This window comes from Gambusia affinis, linkage group LG03 (assembly GCF_019740435.1).
Source record: "Gambusia affinis linkage group LG03, SWU_Gaff_1.0, whole genome shotgun sequence".
NCBI lineage: Eukaryota > Metazoa > Chordata > Actinopteri > Cyprinodontiformes > Poeciliidae > Gambusia > Gambusia affinis.
This window is the reverse complement of record NC_057870.1, coordinates 3,803,495-3,822,663: the sequence shown is the minus strand read 5'-3', so window position 1 is coordinate 3,822,663 and position 19,169 is coordinate 3,803,495. Positions and strand designations below refer to the sequence as shown.

Below are 19,169 nucleotides of genomic sequence, written 5' to 3'. Positions count from 1 at the left end.
ATTATGCTGGGGGATTGCTTTACTGCTTGTGGTAATGGTTGGAATATTAGACAAGAAATGCATATCTATTAACTTCATCTCAAATCAATATCAAGACTATTGAAACTTAGAAACACACGGGTGCTATAAGTAGGCCCATCAGACTTTAAAAACATTATTGATGCTGTTTTTAATATTTTAGACAGGTGATGTCTAAAACTTCCAGCCAAAAATAATGGCAGACTTGGGAATTTCTTCTAAAATGTGATCGGGAGTTCAGTGGTGCAGTTTGTCTAATTTTTATTTAGATTAGTGTGTAATATATGCTTAAAGTTAGCAAATTCTTGGGTTTTCAAAAATAATTGAAGATGTATGTTGCATAAGTCTTCCACCCTGAAAAAAAGGACATTCAAATGTATTAAAAGCACAAAGTCAGAATGCCATTCATTCATTCATTCATTCATTCTTCGCTGCTCGGGAAATTTTAAGCTTTGCTCTCAGTTGTTCCTCGTTTTTCTGAGCGCACGTGAAGGCATCACGGGGCCTGTACTCTACTTCCTGTTAAGGAAGCGCAGTCAGCTGTCACAATCTGAGAGAGGCGAGAAGAGGGAGCACAGGCGAGAAGAAACACAACAAGAGCCAAAATGTCCAGCTTTTCCACCAAGTTCGGCGGGTACACGATGACTCAGCTTAATGAATTTCTAGAGGACGACGAAAAACTCTTAAAAATGGTCCAGGAGATGGATGAGGTTAGTTAAAACCACTCCTTGTTGCAGTCCGAAATGTTAGCTCTTCATTGCTTTTTTTTCTCTCGGTCACAGTTTTTTTTCCTCCTCCTTCCTGTCGAGCCTTTGTTGTGCTTTTCCCAACATAGGCTCGGTACAGTGACGGAAATAGCTTGAAATTACAGTTTGAGTCCAAGTATAGATATGTAACTAATGTAAAAAGGTCTACCGAGTTAAAAAGAAATAAGAGTAGTGAAATTGTTACCATTGGTGCTGACTAAGGGAACCATTGTTTAAGTTTTAACAGTGATAATTCACAGTTTGCCTCGTTGTTTTCCTGAAACAACCTTCCTCTCACTGAGCATAGCTTCCCAAGAAGCTATGTAATGTTTATGAGAAATTATTTTTCTCTTAGTAATGGTCAGGCTATTTCGTGTTTATCAAGTTAACTGGTAAAAGGATAGCATGGCTTCGAAGTAGTGTCAGCTACATGTCGTCGTGATTAACTTCGGTCACAAATGAGCCAATCAAAGGCTGCTTGTGTGTGTACAGGTAACACCGATATTGTGGGGAAACACGACTGAGCAGCCTTTAATCCGTATCTGCTGCGTGCTCGGAACTGTACGGCCTGACAACACAACTGACTCGTCGCTTCAAAGTGTCGTTTAAAGAAAAATAAAACTCAAAATCTACTTTTACTGTTCGATAAGCAGACAACGGAGGAGCATGGTCGACTCCCTTCAGGGCTTATTGTTCACACAAAAACAAAGGGGCCAAAATCCACTTAACGGATATAAACAAGCGATAATGTGAATGTAACCGGATAAATGTGTAATTGTTTTAAAATGTGGAATGCATAATTCAATCTGGAATTTATCAGGAAATGAATGCCAACATTTTTATTTCTATCTTTAAGATATTTTACATATTCTATGTATAGCTCATGTGCTGCGGTCCATCATATTTATCTCACTTAGTAGTGAGATGAGTATAGCTATTTTTTAAATAATGCAAATCTAAATATTTAAATCAATACAACAATATAAAACAAGATACTTGGACTGTATTGCACAGACCTAATAGTGAGTAAAGTTAAGATTACAGAGCCTGTAGTTAACTCTCCTATAGGCTGAAGCTAGCAGTGCTGGCCAACCAATCAATTCAGGTTTAAATGACCTCCTGGCCTAAGTCATTATGAGATTCTTGCAGTGTGATAACTGAGAAAATCGCAATATTTATGAAAAATTTGACAGCGAAAAGTAGCTAACATTACCTAACTGCTTTTAAAATGAAAAAGCTAATCAATTGTGTGGTACGTACATGAAGAACTTTAAACCAAACGAGGAGAAAAAGTGTTAAAACCATAAATCTCGACAAGAGTGTATTTCCCATTTTTAAATGGAGCGTTGCACAGAAACGGAAGTACGTTTGAAATATTTAAAAATGTTATTTGCATATTATGACTGAAAGGTTTTAGCTTTAATTTCAACCTATATTTATTTAATGGAGCATTTCTTATATTGGCAGGGCTTAATATTTTAAATATCTGTATACTTTCCTTGTATTTGTTTCTAATAGTCTCTAAATGAGCCTTCACCTGCGTTTATTTAGCGACATTCGCCCCCATGTTATGGCTCTTTATACACACAGCTATTTATTGATACCTGAACTCTGAAATCAGATGCTCTCATTTATTGTCTACCTGGCCTCCTAGCATCAACAGCCTCGCCTTGCTTTTTCCATCCACAAAGCTGGAGTCACCGCGAAGCTTTACCCTCAGGCAGATATTTACTGTAATAAAAGGAGGAGTTTATTTATTTTTAGTTTAGCTTTGTTATATTTTCGCATCTGAGTGTTCCGTCTGGTTTCCTAAATGGTTTGGTTCCGTCTTGGACTTTACCATCAGCCTGAGCGGAGGCTGCTGGTGTTTCACAAAACCTTACAACGACGCCTCCAACTCATGTTGTTGGGTTTACCAGTAAAGCCTAAACATGTCCACTCCCCTCCAAGTCTCTCCCCCACTCACTGTCCCCTCAGACTTCACCAAACGCACATCGTCAGGGCACAGGAATTTGACTCGTCTGTTGTCATGGCGCTTGGGGTTTCTCCCTGGCACTGTTAATTTGATCTTACTTTGCGGGGAGGGAGGTGGTGGTGGAGACTTGCTGTCAGAAAACATGCTAATGGATTCTGCTCCGTTAGCTGCTTGTAGAGCTGATGGAGCCCATAGAATCATCACAGTGCGTCTTCTTTTAGAAACACCAGTGAACGCTGTTCTTCATTTTTTTCCCCTGTCGCTCCTGCTGCTAAACATCCACACCCAACACGTTTGTCGCCATAGTTTCGTTTTCCTCATCCCACAGGTTGCAAGTGAGGTGAGGGTGGGGGGGGGACTGTTCTGTGCAGTGACGCATCACCTGTTGACTCAGGTTAGTTTATACGATCATGGAAGAGGATTAGCAAGGTGCCTGAGTCAAAGGTGGAGCTGTTCGGGAACAGGATGGAATCTTACCGGTATTCCGGATCGGAACAAAGACGCCGGGTGTCAAAAGGCAACCAGAGAAACCTGAGATCGGTGGGAAGTAGAGTCTAAAGTGCAGCAGTCATAAACTGAACTCAAACATCCTTGGACTCCAGCATTTGCTCCCCTTTGAATAATGCAAATCAACATTTTGTGAATTTGTTTAGTTTCAATGTAGCTTTATTTGATTTTTTTGTTTGTTTTTTTTATACATGTGTATTGCGCAACTCTGCTTTGCTGTTGCTGCATAAGTTGCAGGTAGAGTGTGCTGCTTCTTCTGGAGGGGAACTTTGACTGGCTGACATAGTAAGCTGTAAAACTTGGTCATGTAAGTCTAATTTATTTGCTCTAGTTCCAGGTAAAGTGGGTGTATTAATCTTTATAACATCACCCAGTCTGTCTTAAACACCACAGTTTTACAATATATTCCCCAAATATTAACATAATCTAATCACTTCTATTTCTTTAAATTATAAAAGTGAACTGCTGTGATTATTGACAGCAGATGGTCAGCTGCACTTTTCATAAAGTTAGGGGCCACTGTTGGTCAACTAGTTTGTTTCTGAGACAGTTTGATGTGTTTGGGCTTCACACTTCATAACTTTGGTTTCTCAGTTCAGTTTGTACTGAAGCATTTTTATTTGGCAGTGTGTGTGTGGTCGTACAGAAGGAAGGAAGACGGAAACCAAATGTGGGTGTCGTTTGGAAATAAAGAACCTGAAAGCTAAATATTATTCCAGAATGCTCTAGGAACGGGTGCATGGGTCGTTTTTTGTAAATGGATAACACATCTCTGGGACTGACTACTGTGAAACGCAATAAACGATAATAGAGCTAAGCTTTGTAATGCTAACCAACCAATAGGCAGAAGCTGAATCCCTAAGACTTCATCTTATGTCACATCAGCGCTCCAGTCAGAATATTCTGATGGGATTCAGTTCTTTCAGAACAAACTTGTTAACTGATCGGTGGACATGTACACACTTGTTGTGTTCATGTCATTCAGAAAGTGGTAAACTGACATGACTGTGCTCCACGCTAACGTATGAAGCTGGTGCGTGTAAACACACGATAATCGGGGGAATTCGTTTTGTTTCCATTTTTTTTTTCCTTCTTTATTATGATCAAGGAATGCCATGCATGTAAACTTTGCTGTTGTGGTGGTTTTGCTTTTGCGGCACTGATGGTTTGGAAACGTTCCCGCCATCCTGTCTGCCATATTGTTGCTATTGTGCCACCCTAACATACGCTGAACATCAGCAACACACTCTTACCCAACATCTCACAAGTGGAGCTCTGTGGTCGATGCAGGAAAGTGCTCCGAATAGTTTCACTTTATAGACGATAAGAAACCTTACATAAAATTTCCCCCTGCAAACAATCACAGACAGAGCAACCTCAATGCTCCAGATGGTTTCAAGATCTGTTTTTAATTTTTCTTTTTTTTCTTTTTTAATTGCCATTCATTGTACAGCAAGAAAGAGAAGGACTGGCCTCAGGTTGTGCTGGGCCAACGTTAGAAAATCATTTTGAGCTGCTTTTCCTGCATGACGGCCTCAGAAGGCTGCGCAAGGGCCGAGGTGTCGCTTTATGTAACAGATTTCCTACTCAGTCCCGGTTATATTTGTCCATCTGACGTGCTGAGTGGATGTGTGAAATGAGTCATTTGATAAGTAGTGCGATAGTTAGTTGTTTTTTTTTTAAACTGTTATCACTGTTTTTTTGCCAGATTTGTCTCGATAGTTTCAGTTTAAATTCACATTAAACCAATGTGCTCAATTCGTCTCCACATTAAGACGGAGTGCGACTTTCTGGAGAACCTTTATCAGAGTGTAGGTGCCATTCAGGAGGCAGGATGCCAACACATTGTGATTGAGTTGGGAATTTCATATCTGGGTCATAATAACAATAAAGGAGTTTAAAAGCGTCGGCCCTGAAACTGTTTTCATGGTAGTTCTCTCTTTGAGACCCAGGACCCTGTGGAAGTCTTGCACTTGCTGCCTTGCGCAAATATAAATAGAAAAAAACTTTTATTAAAGAGAAAAAAAGTGGGGGAAAAAAATCACTTGTACCACTGGCAGATTATTTCACTTATAACAAGACATTTTTACCTTGTTGTGGGTGAGATGATCTGCTAGTGGAACTATATATTTTCACCAATGTTAATAAATTATTGATTTCAACACTCACAAAACAAATACCTGTACTTGATTTCTATTTGAGGATTCTCATGAGAAATTATTGGATATGAATTTCTGGGAAGTTGTGGAAGATAAGTGGAACTGTCTGAAAGCATATTGGCTCTCTGTAGGGTAAATAACTGGCTTTTCTGCACCACTCATCACTTTCTTTCCAAAAAAGCATTTTCAGATTTTGAACTGGTCAAACATGCTGTCAGGGTTTGTTTAATAAAAAAAAAATGAATTCAGTTTCATACATTGTAATAGATATTACAAATACAGCATTGAACGATCACATACACTGCAAAAGATTTTAGTCCCAACTAGAAGAAAAGAAAAAAAAACATCAAACAGACTCTATGGAGGTAAATCAAGTATAGATTGATTTATCTGTACTTTACAAGTTCACACTTCCATTGTTTAAACAATGGAAGTGTGAACTTTGTGTACACTGTATTTTACTCAAACTATATTTGAGTAAAATACAATTTACTCAAAAGAGCATACTGTGTTTTGTATTTTTTTTGATAGTCAATTATATCATTTTTTGATATCATTGACTGTTAAGACAGAGTTTTGTTAAAGATGTGCTCTTAATTTGGCAAGAAATTCTTTCTGTTCCTAATCAATTATCACTTGATAAATTAAAATTGGCTTGATAATTTCCATTCTGATTATCAATATTTTTTGAAAGGCGATTTTGTTTTCAAAGACTTTACAATCAGTTTTATTTATGGTTTTGCTTGTGTGTGATCCTTCAGCGCCTTTTTGTTTGGGTGCATTTTTATTTTGGATATTTAAAAAAATCTTCCAGTTGCAGTGTGAAGCATCCTGCACAAAATGAAAGTTTTATTGGTCTTTGAGAATGCAAACTTCCATTATTATGCCATCATTTTCATATTTGTTGAAAATGATCTCAAAGTACAATATCATCATTTATCACAATCATTTCTGGGACAATTTATTGCCCAGGAAAATTTGTTATTGTGAGGGGCCTTCTTGTTCTCCTTTGGTAGGAAAATAAATAAAAAAACATTCGGGTTGCTTCATTCATTCTTGTTTTGTTGCTTTCATTATGTGTGAGGCCAGTATTGGTCGATGCCAATCTGCACCGGTCACCTGTGTATGCAGATAATCGTCTGATGTGTTTGGTGTCTGTTGCAGGTGCAGGAGGTCCAGCAGAACAAGGAGAAGACCCTGGCCAATAACCGAACCCTGGCCGAACAGAACCTGACCCTGCAGCCCCAGCTGGAGCACAAGAAGGACCAGCTCACCAAGAGCTACAGTTGCCTTCAGGAGAGCTTTGAGTCCTATCAGCTCCGCAAGTCCAGGCTAGGTATTGTAGCCGCGTGTGCAGAAAATACTGGGAACCATTCTTTATTGATTGGTTTTATGCCGGGGACTTGAATTTTTAATGCTATTCGCTTCTTTAGACATTTGAACACACTCACAAATGAAGTCATAGGAAACAGACACTTTAACGATGCATTAAAGCAGCCTGGCTTTAGCTTTTATTCCCATCTTCCTCGTCCATTTAGTGTCATAAACTAGGTTTAGAAACACAGTGCAGTCTGTTCCAGTGCTCTGGGTTTATCGGGACTATTAGATCAATGTTCTTTTGGAAGAAAGAAACCTTTTCCTTTTCCTAGAAGAAAGGTTTAGCTATGGCTGCTTTTAGAAACGTACTGGTCAAAATGTTGCCTCAGATTTCTGCCGGTCCTTATAAAACGTTGACTTCTGATGACTGATTATAGCTGCAACATATTTTATGAAACAATTTAAGGTTATGAAACAGCATTTAAATGTTTTCTTTTGTCTGGCTTTCCTGATCAGAGTGGTCCTTCTTTATGTTTGGAGCAGGAACGATGAGGAGTTACTGTGAAACTGAGTTTTACTGATATTTTTTAAAAAGGAACTATAGCAACTATAACTAACTATAGCAGCCTATGATATTAGTCAGTGGAGCTACCATTACTAAATATAAAAATGTAATTATGTATAATGGAAAGTGATTTGATTTGACTGATAAAATATTTAACTCTTAGTTTGAACTTCTATTTCTAATAGCTATGGCATGTTGGATTTGGCTCGCAGGCCTCGAGTTTGTATATATGCAAATATGTAAGGAGCATGTTTCTCCTTACCTTAACTCTGATGTTTATAAAAGCTGGCTAACATTTCAAACTCCATTCAGAGAAATATTGCAAACTCATAAAGCTCAAATAAAACAACCCTGCTGTACTCACTTTAGTTTTCTTATAATATTTTCTAATGCCTCGTGCTGTATCGCGGCCTCAGTGATTCACAGACATGTCCCAACTTGTTGTTGAAGAAACAGTTTCATGTTAAATGGGCTTCCTCTGTATTCTGTGTTACACTCCTTAGTGATACTAGAAATGGCTAGCATTAGCTGTGTCGAATGTCGAAAACTCCCACAGTTTTGCATTTGCGGTGTTTCCATTGAATAAGAAACAAAATGTCGTGCGACAAAAGTGTTTCCATTGCAGTTTTTTGAAATACACTGATTTTGATGTAGCTGAAAAGCTACCTCATCCTTCTGCAGAAACATTTTATTAATACATTTTGTTTTTCAAAATTAGCGTCTTTCCTTTAAGCAAATTACTTTTCATACCTCTAATTTGCACAATCTTAAGGACAATGGAAACGCAGCCTTAGATTCTTCCCACAATAACAACTTCCACACTAGAGTGTGGTTTTCAGGCAATGTTATGATGTTTTGTTACAGTCCATTAACCAAACAGAAAACGGGCTGCTGAAGCTAAAAACCCAGATGTTTCTGGTCAAAAACAACATTTTTAACTCATTTCCACTGGTTTCACTTGTATTTGTAATATTTATTTATTACAAGACACTGACGTCAGAATTAGATTCAGGTATAATTCATTTGTACACATAAAGACCACTAAGCCAGCAGAGTGAATGACAAACGTCTGTCATGTCTGTTAGCTTCACTCATTTAGTTAATGCCTTGAAACTGCAGTGAATTGTCAGTGAAGTAGGAATGCAGATAAAAATATTACCACTGTTATCAAAAAACTGAATAGGAAAGTTTCAGGTTTTTCTAGTTAGGGCAACATATGATTAAAGAATCGGCTAATTAAAGTCGATATTCTTTCTCTGTGTTCTCTAATTACTCATTTAAAGACGAGGCTTATGTTCACCGCTTCAGTAAGACATGGCATGACATCATCCTCAGTTGTTGGGAAAAGGGAACTTTTCCAAAACGGTAGGTGAACCCAGAAGAACTTCAGTTCTTTTTTTTTTTTTTAACCTCTTCGTATTTATTTTGTTGACATTCAGAACCTGTTTAACCAGTTCCCTCATTTCCTATTAAAACGTCCTGCAGCCACATAACTCAGTGAGTTCTGGTCGATCTCATTGCTGATCTGACTCAGAGCTCCTCAGTTGCTGACAGTTTCAGCAAATATGTAAAAAAAGATCCATATTTTTGATAAAAGTTGCATTCTTCAGCTTTAAGCCATCCCACCTTTTGAAACCTTACTGAAGTCTGTGTAATGATTTCTAATTTGTGTGTATAAATGTGACAGCCATTTTAACCTTCTTGAGCATTTCTTTATTTTTTTAATCTTTCAAAGCTGGTGGTCTACATTTTTAATAGACTAATGCAGCACTGTTTTCTGTCTGATGACGGCAAGGGATGGCTTTCATAAAATGTAGGTTACCCACTGTCCCTCTGCCCTTCCCCCTCCCTCCGTCCCACCCACCGCCTGCTGGGCAATAGCCGTCCTAGTTGTGGATTTGCTGTCGAGCAGCGGTGGATAGAGCTGAAGGAAAGTAGCTGTTTGACCCAGAAAAGCGTCCAGCGTACAGTACAGCAGCCAGTTGTGTTGTTGTCTGCATACAGTCGGGCGTTTGGCCTCGCCTCCTTCTGTCCTGCTGTCAAAGACCTTTCCACACTTCAGTGTCCTGTAGTGATCCCCCCAGTGTACCATTGTCCTCCCAGGCTGGCTTTGTGGGGGGAAGGAGAGGCTGCCAGCCTGGAGACTTGAAAGAGTGGAGAAAAGGGAGTGGGAGACTTCTTCTGAGTTGAACCAAAAACTCCCTGTTTAATGTGGAGTCAAGTGGAAAATGTCCCTTTTGTAATCTCCAAGCTAGACTTTCTTGTTTCTTTTTTGTCTTTGTTCTCTGGACAATAAAAGAATGATGGCTACCTCTTAAAAGCTTCAACCTGTATGAAGAAAGCATGGAGTTCTTGACGTCTTGACGGTGACGGTTCATAGGTATGAGTAAAATGCAAAGGAAGTCTGGGTTGCTTCTTGATTCCTTCTTTAAAAACTGTTTCCTTCCTCATATTTGAAAGCCAACCGATAAGCAGTTTGTGTTTTCTTGTAACGTAGCACACGGCTGGCTGTGCTCCTGCTTCAACGTGAAATTAATGAGTAACGCTCGGCTTCTCTTCTATTTTCCACCACCGATCTTGTGATCTTGCTAAGTCACTGTGTGAGCCAGTTCTGCAGGCTTATTAAGCTGCAGGTGACTCATTCAGCTATGTCGCTACTTCATTGTTTGTCTTTTACAGGTGGGACACCGTGCTATTTCTATATTTAGAAATAAACAGAGCTCAGCCAGATTGAACACTCTTGGTCCTCCTCTGTGTCGTTACAGTTCAGAAAACAGGCTTGTTGAAGTAGATTGTGTCCGAGGAGGATTCTACCTTTTTCTTTTTTTTTGTTTTGTTTGTTTGTTTTTGGAGCACTTGACCAGTACTTTATGATTTGTACTTTTTTCTTAAATTAGTACATTTGCTAAGATGTAGTGACACCTGTTGGCATGAATTGTGCATGCAGCTGGCAGCTTATGCAACACAACAGTTCTGGTTGAAGAGGAAGGGTTTAATTGGTTGAACCTTTTATTTCACCAGGAAAAACATTGAGGACAATTTCTTATTTATGTTGTTTGCCTGAAAGTGCAAAAACACTTAAAAGGAGAGAGGACTAACAAAACTATTTCTACAAGAGATGTTGTTGAACTGAATGCTGCACATTCGTCCAAACCCTGAACTTCATTTATTTATTAGTATTTCTACTATATTTTTAAATTTATTGAAACAGATTTTTTTTATTTGCACTCCATTTGAGAGTTTCTATTTTCTTAAACATTGTTCTTCTTCTTTGCACAGTGACATTAAAATGAATTCTGATTCTGACAATATTTTCATGGATCCAAAGAGCAACATGTTGATTTAGCAGAATGACTACAATACTCCTGCTGTAATATTCAAAAAGGAAAGATAGACTTTAGAATAAATTAATAAATTTTTGATCTAAAGTAAACTTTGGAATGAATATATTTAGATTTATTAGCTTTACTGGTTAAAAAAAAAAAATTACCATTAAAGTACTTTCACAAATGTTAGAAATCCCCACAAATTAGACATTGAAAAGCTGAAAAAACTTAATTTGTAATATTTTGCTTTGTTTGCACTAAAGATGCGGCAATCAGAATTTTGTGGCCGATTTTTAGTCTTTACATTTTATAAAACATCGACCTTGAAAGAATGATTTTTCTGTTATAGATGAAAGAAATCTTCCTGCCTTATTTGATTAGTTATATTAGTTGGCACTGCAAAACATTTTAGCTGACTTTTTAGTGTTGACATTTTATGCTGGCCAAAAACAGAAGGTTTTGATGCACATTCTCCAGATCTTTGCCTTATTAACGGTTCTTTAATTCCATTTTCTAAATCCAACATGTGTCAAAATAAACACAGGTCAGAATTAAAAAGGGACAAAGATAAAAAAAACCTTGCAGTACTGCGTTGTCTTGCTCCACCTTTCAACCTCATATCTAGACATGTCACAGAAAATACATGGTCTTTTTAAATAGCTCCTTACATCTCTACTTCCATCTATTGTGATGGCATTTTTTTTTTCTTTCCTCTCTTTATTACCTGGATTATTTTTAGTATTTAGTACCTTTAGTATTTTGGGTGACATTATTTGTGTCCAGTGATGACATCTGTTTCTGTGAGGCTCTGCCCAACTGGCTAAACATAATATTTTATTCATGGATTTGGTTGTAAATGGCTTGTTTCCATTTCCATCTGTTGTTTTGGTTCTGTTTTTATTTTGCATGTTTAAAATGTCTTCCGGTTCTGTGGCGTGTTCTTTACAAAATTTTAGTTTATTGGTCTTTGAGAGGGCAAACCTGGGCTATGCCACTATCAGTATATTAGTTGAAAATGGTCTCCAAACAACAACATTATCATTTATCAGAATCGTTTCTGGGACAATTGAGAGGTCTACTTACAACCACAAACTCCACAGAGTATTTAATTGGACGGATCAACACAAAATGGGCTAATCATTGTAATTTGGATTTGTTTAATTTTTGTCATTGTAACATTACCAGCAACAAGACCTCTTGGTTGTATCTTGTTTTTTTGTTTTCTAGTTGAGAACAAAAGGAATATATTACAATTTAACAGTATTTTAGTCTCATCTGAACCAGTGTGTCCTCTTCTGCATTCAAAAGTCTGAGTGAGATTTATGAAAGTGATGTTCATATCAACATTTGTGGTAAAATATATGGTGCAGTTCTTATTAAAAATATTCAATGTTATTAACTTAGCAAGCTTAGTCTGGCTCTCGTGCACAAATGGATCAGACCTCATGTTTGTTGACTCGATTTGCAGGCCTTGATAACCAGAACAGCTCATCAGATTTGACTAGAGCCTAATGTATAATTAGAGATCCACTGTAGAGAGTTTCACTCAAGACTTGTTGGAATCTCTGCAAGTTCACCGCTCTGCTGTGGAGATCACTAGTTATTACTGTCTCATTGGTGTGTGTGTGTGTGTGTGTGTGTGTGCGCGCGCTATTGAAGCCCCTGCTAGTTTTGACTTGCACTCCTGTTTTCAGAAACAATACAACTGTGACACCAACAGAGATTCACTCGACTTTAATTCACAGCAAACAGAAAGGCATCATGACTGGACCATTATTAGTTAATTTCAATTCAATGTATAAAGTAAAACCATTCTCAGAACTACTCTTATTGTTTTGGAAACAACTTGGCATTGAGGAATTGTTCCGTATTTGGTCTACTATGTGGAATTGCTCTACAGCGTGTGCAAACGCTAAATAAGAACACTGTGACTGAATGGGGTATTTACTAAAGGTGTGGACTTGAGTTATTTGACCTGGAATCGAGTCAGACTCCGGGAACAAATTTAATGACTTTCACGCTTGATTGAAATCACAAAACTAATTTGGACTCTATTTGGTCTTTCACCCGAGTGACCTGATTAACATGGAGATCATTTGTTTTGTATAGAAACTTGTTTCTTATTTATTTATTTTTTTCTCAAGTTCCGTTCCTCTTGTGTTGTTGTTCTGGGAAACAAACACATTTTAAAAAATTAATAAATCTCCAAATAATTTTGTCATTAAGTAAAATTTTGTCAATAGACTAGTTTCAGACGGGACATTAAAAGCTTAGGACTTGGACTCGAGTCAGAGCTGGCATGTCTTGACTTTTGACTCAACTTCGAACTTTGATGCATTGTGACTTCACTTGAGACTTTGTTAAAAAAACTGCAAAACATGACTTGTTTTCACTTGCACTATAAACACGTTATCACAATAAAACCCATCAAGCTTTCATTAAAGCTGTGGTATGTAACTTTAATAAACAATAATTTAAAAAATTTTTTATCACTACATCTGACAGTGTAACATGAGACATGAGTCTGTGGAAAAGTCCAGCTCCTTATGGTCCTACTGCAATCTGCAGAAAGCCCCCACTCATTCAGAAACAACCAATCAGAGACAGGAGGAGGGACTTGGCGCTGACAATCATCCTTGTGTACATGCAGATGGCAATAGGACTGTAGAGAGAAGGCAGAAGAGCTTTTTTTTCTACTCAGTATAATATCATACTGTCAGGACATGGTGACAGTTCTGACAAATATAAAATAAACTAACAGTTTATAAAAGATACCGACTGCAGCTTTAGTTAAACATGTGACTGCCTGTTGTCATTTGCTGGTTTTGCTCCTCCCCATAATCCTAATATTTCTGCTTTTGTTTTTTTGCTCTCGTTTAACAGACCACAAGTCAGGAGCCACCTCCCTGGACATTCTGCTGGCCCTGCTGCAGGCAGAGGGAGCCAAAATAGAAGAAGAGACAGAGGTAAGCATTCTGCTGCTCCCTCCATGGATGACCTCATCCATCCCGAGTCGGTGATTCACATACATTCCTCTCTGCTCGTTTCTCTGCCTTGAACATTGTCATTGTTCAAATCTAAAGTCCTTGATGGGCAGCAGTGAGCCTTGACTAACTCAAGAATCACACTTTAGTCTGCTGCAGTAACACTTCTGCAGTTTCTGTCTGAAACCCCCCACTGCTGTGGAGTTGATTACTTGGAAATGTGAATTGTGCTTTCGTTAACAGTTGAGAATTTCAACCCACTACTCTGCAAAAACACAAATCGTACCAAGTAATTTTGGCCTAGTTCCTAATGCAGACGTAGTACACTTGAAATAAGACAAAACTAACTTGCAAGTAACTTTTCAGCAAGTTATAAGAGCATGTTTTACTCAACAATTCCTTTGTATAGATGAAAAAGTCCTAGTTTCATCATCAGATCATTTAATTTATAGCAAGACATTTCCCATGTTACAAGCAAAATATTCTGCCAGTGGAACTAGTACTTTTTATAAATATTAAGAAATTATTGACTTAAAAGTAGCTCCTATTTCATGTTGAAAAATGGCTGTTTTTGTCTCGTTTCAAGTTTACTAAGATATTTGGACTAGCAACAAGACCAAAAACACTTCCACAGTGTGCATGTCATCTACTATGGACTACAGCCTTTGGAGAGTATGGCTGACAATTAGGTTGCTAGTTTCTAAAGGTTTAAGCAGTGTGAGGGCATGAAAACAAAGAGCCACCTAGTGGCAGAGAACTGTAAGTGTACATTAACTCAGTTGTCATTTCAACAGGATGTAACTGTATTATTACCTTTTTTTAAAAAAACAAAAGTGCTCCACCTTTGCCATGTATGAAATCAACCTTTTTATAACTTACTGAAATTATCATCCTGCTGTTAAAATCTGTCCTTTTGCTGTCACTGTTGGCAGATTGGTTGTTTTGAAAACCAGGTTTTTTAAGTGTTGTTTGAGGTCAACACTTAGCCACTTAACCATAAGTCACCTAACAATTTATTTGTGTGTAAATACATTTGTGACTGCAAAACAGTGAGGTCATTTGCCCTTTATGTTTGCAGAACATGGCTGACTCTTTCCTGGACGGCGACATGACCCTGGACGCCTTTGTCGATTCCTACCAGAACAAAAGGAAGCTGGCCCACCTGAGACGGGTGAAGATTGAGAAACTGCAGGAGATGGTGCAGAAGGGCCAGCACCTCCTCCCACAGGCTGCTGCCGCGCCCTCCTGCCGACCTCAGGACGTGCCCGCTGTGTCGTCCCTCCTCGCCGACGGCAACAGCAGCAACTCTTCTCCGGTTGCTCAGCCCAGAAGGAAACCTCCCGCCCCTCCATCCCAACCCCCTCCTGTTCTAAGCCCGGCTCCAACCGCTACGCCCCCGTCTCCTTTCTTCTGCCCACCATCGCAGTACCCACCCATCCCTCCCAGAACAGGGCAGCCATTCCCCAGCGTCTCTACCGGATACTCCAGTCCCTATATCTCTCAGTACCCTCCTGCTCTGCCTCAGAGGCCCCCGCCTCGTTTGGCCCCGCAGCCTGGGTTCATCATTCAATAAGCTCAAATTAAAAAGAAAAAAAACCCAACAACATCCCTTTAGAGGTTCTAGTGTTTATTACAAACATTTAACAACTGGAACTCCTTCAGAGAACAATGTTTCTTATGTCATCCGCCTTCTCGGATTACGCCCCAATCTCAACACCAGAAAAGAAGATGCACATGGGTTGTTCTGGGTGGGTTCATATAAGGCATATCTCCTATAACCTTGGTGGATTACTACTCGCTTGCATCAGCAGCACTCCCATCGAAAGTTAAGAAACAAACAAACAAACAAAAAAGAACTGTTGGGACCATCTCAGGTCTCTCATCAGAGAAAAGGGAGCCGACCAACATCAGCCTTGCAGTCGATAAACCGAGACTTGATGATCAGCGCTCTGTGTCTCCAGTGCTCCACCCCCTCCTACAAACATGTTCTGTTTATGGAACACTAAACTTGTTTTTTTTTTGTTTTTTGTTTTTTTTCAGAAAACTGTTTAAAACTCATCAGCTCCATCACAGCATGCAAATTTACCTGTATATGCAAGTCAGGAGAGACCCAGATTACTGTGCAGTTTTCATGAAAATAGAATTTTCCAGAATATATTCAGGCAAAAACTGCGTCTATGCTGTGATTTTTCTTTTTTTCTCTTTTAAAATATATATATAAAAATTAAAAGGTACATAGGAATATTTAAATCTGAGCATCATCTGTAGAGATAAGCCTAATGGAGTTATGATAATAATAGTCAGGATATACTGATTAACGTGTAAAGGAGGGATTAGGTTGGGGCTTCTCCAGTTTGCGGATGCATCCAGTGGGAGCCCGGCCCCCTGCCTGGTCCGTTTCTGGGCAGGTGAGGGCCAAATGGGGACCAGCGGCTGAAAGCGAAGGACTTCTGAACAGCCATACAATACGCTGCAGGAGTGTGTTGTACCTTACGGGCTCCTGTTGTACTACAACACTCCATCTATGATGTCTGTCTTTGTTTTACTGGCGTCAGTAGGAACTCAATGGGGAAACGATGCCAACGGTTCTTTGGACACTGAGCACCAAAGACTTCCCGTTTTTTGTTTTGTTTTATTTTTTTTGTCAGTAGTTATCTTCCATTGTTCCCAGCATATCTGTTTGTGAGGCTTTAACACTCTTTTTGTAATCCTGCAACAGCCAGAAGGCCTTAAGAAGAGCAACCTGGCTTTGGAAGGAATTCTCATTTCTGCTGAAACTATTATTATTATTATTATTTTTCCCCACCAACCCGACTGCTGTTCGCTGTGCACTGTTGACGAGCCACGAGTGCCTACACTTGAAAGTGACATTGTGCTGATTACTTTACACAACTACGCTCAGCTGTAAACGTTAGAACCATCCTCTTTCCCCGCTCTTGAGATTGGCACCTGCTACTGTACCTTCATTTTTTTTTTCTCCATCTACCGTCTGAGAAACTCCCCCAGTAGCAGAAAAACAGCACTTAAAGGAATGGTTTGAGATTTTGGAAGCGAGTTTTAGTTTAAAGGTTATTAGCATCTAATATCTTACTGGTAGTAGTCAACTCTTTTGGTTAGTCAAAACATAGTAGTGGCTTAAGTGAACTCTTGCTTATTCATTTTTACACTCCTTTCTTTTGGATAGATGCAACTTTTTCACTTCCTGATGCGATACCGATATTGAGGCTTTAGGTATTAGCCAATACGATATTTACCCAGTACAATATTGGCATTAATCCTACATACTTTTAATACTTATTTTGTAGAGCATTGTTGAAATATTAGAAGAGGCTTGATCAAGTGATAATACTTGGGGGTGTGGTGGAGAGGAGTCAAAAACAATCGGTATAAGACCAATTATTATTAACCAATGGATCTGGGTGAGGGATAGAAGTGCTGCTGGATAGAAATGCAGAGCCAGACTAAATGCTGGAGTGCAGTGCGGGAGTAGAGGTTTTATATCAGAGATCTTAGATGCAGGCTGATATAATCTGATACTTTTTGGCTGATATGGAACCGATATCAATATCAGATCGGGACACCCCTTCCCTGTTAGGACCAACAGCTGCAGTGTTTCTTAGACTGGGGGAGTTTTAAGATGTTAATATGCCTCTTTTTCATTTACCGTAAGTGAAGATGCCATGAGAGTTATACTGCTACCACAACTAAACTTCAAAAAATTCCAAACTATTCCTTTAAAACATGCCAAAAAGACAAGAGACAGCTTCCCAGGCTAAGTGCCAAGCGGTGCTAGTACTTGTCTTCCATTGTCTGAAGTGAAGCCACATTTATTTGCATGTGGATTTTTTTTGTTGTTGTTGTTTATTTAACTAATATGGATAAAATAACAGGTCTTTAAAGTGATTCTTGTCTGAGAATTTGAATTAGGTAAAACTTAAGAAATTTGAGACCACCAGGATTTAAAAATTTATATACTTTTTTTTCTGCATGGAATGTTTTTGTTTGGACGACTCCTTTTAAATACTTGCTGCTTTTTCTTTGAACAGTGGGTGGTTTTAAATGTGCTTGGTGATAATTTCAGTGTAATGTTGTAGTTATTTACTTTTAATGAATGTTTAAATGGAATTTAATGCTATTTTTGAGTTCAATAAATCATAAAACATTTTTCTATCAGTTTTTCCCTGAGTGTTTTTTTTATTTTTTATTATTTATTTGAACAATTCTGGATGACTTGTGACTTTTTTAGTGGCAGGAGCACCAGTCCTTTGCAACCTGTGCAGCAGATCAGGCTCCTATGTAGCAAAATAAGTTTCATTGATGAGACTCGACCGGCTCTTTACTGTCCTTTTTCATGTGGGCTAACTGGGAATGGGACAGAAATAGGCAATGCTATATGGGACCCATGTGGTTTCAGAATCATGGGCACAATTTTATTATTTTACACTAGAACAGGCCAGTCCAGTCCGGATGTCTTCGAACATTTTTGTGACATCATCTGTTTTAAATGTGCGCCATGTCATGTATACGTAAACTCATCTTCTTCTTGCTTACTCAAAATTAGGTCATGGTTCAGAGTGGACTTTTGTCCCAGCTTTTTTGTTTTCTTTTTTATTTATTTTTTTATCAATTTGTTGTTCAGACATCCAAAGAGTTCATTGCAGCCTGTTTGCAGCAGGATAAAATTTTTATGTGGAGAAATGGTTCATATCAGACCATCGTTAAAAATATTACAAAATGTTTAGAAAACAAATTCAAACAAAACTCATTATTAAGCGAGAAAGACGAGAGTAAAATTTGAAGCATCTCTTTTTTCATATATCTGCAAACATTTTCCAAGTCATCGGTATAAATAAAATAAAAAAAACTTAAAGTTTCTGTTAATGATTCATTTTATATATTTTAATCTGGTTGCAATTGAACCTCTTCGTTCATCTTTTGCTCAGTTGGCTCTAATCTCGTTTTCCATCATCTGTTTTCTGTAAAAGGTGGCGGTTTCTAAAAAGGAAACGGGAGCCCCCTAGTGGCCTATATTAAAAAACAGCCTCGCACTTTGAAATAGTACGGTGGCTGGGTTGTTGTGTGGAAGGTTGTCACGTCCGTTCAAAATATGCCTCCTTCATGCACAAAGGGGACCTTTAAGCAACATTTCATTTTAAAAACAAGCCACTTTTCAATGAAGCTGAAAAACGTATAAAATATAAACTTATGTTCTTTTTATAGCAACTTGGAATAATCCCTGGAGGTTTGATGCTTTAGCAGTAGATGGCTTAAAAAGAAAGGAAATTAAAGACTCTTTTGTGCATACAAACAAAAAAGCAAAACAATTTAAATGTACAAATGATATATTTGAATATTAGTGACTTAATCTTTTGCTACCTTTAGCAACAAATATAAGTCTGTGTAATATTGCATTAGAAGGCTCTAAGAAAATGTATTTACAGGAATATAAGTACATTTTCCTGGTATTTGGTAGGTTTGCTTTTTAAAATGAACGACTTGGACCAAATATTACGCCTCCAGGCCAACGACAGGCTTTTAGGTCACCTTGCTCACACACACCTTTTCATCTCTG

At 38.4% G+C, this 19,169-nt stretch overlaps 1 protein-coding gene across 1 annotated transcript; it reads left to right on the top strand.

Moving 5' to 3' along the window:
• Positions 1 to 533: 533 nt before the first annotated feature.
• On the top strand, positions 534 to 17,770 carry vps37ba (VPS37B subunit of ESCRT-I a). The gene is made up of 4 exons (XM_044110748.1): positions 534 to 728; positions 6,570 to 6,741; positions 13,497 to 13,579; positions 14,676 to 17,770. The coding sequence occupies exons 1-4, from the start codon at positions 624 to 626 to the stop codon at positions 15,168 to 15,170; spliced, it is 855 nt and encodes a 284-aa protein (XP_043966683.1). The 5' UTR covers positions 534 to 623; the 3' UTR covers positions 15,171 to 17,770.
• Positions 17,771 to 19,169: the final 1,399 nt, after the last annotated feature.

Coding starts and splice junctions, on each gene's coding strand:
- vps37ba (XM_044110748.1), top strand. CDS start 624: ATGTCCAGCTTTTCCACCAAGTTCGGCGGGTACACGATGACTCAGCTT. Junction 6,742..13,496: donor GCTCCGCAAGTCCAGGCTAG/GTATTGTAGCCG, acceptor CTCGTTTAACAG/ACCACAAGTCAGGAGCCACC. Junction 13,580..14,675: donor AAATAGAAGAAGAGACAGAG/GTAAGCATTCTG, acceptor TTATGTTTGCAG/AACATGGCTGACTCTTTCCT.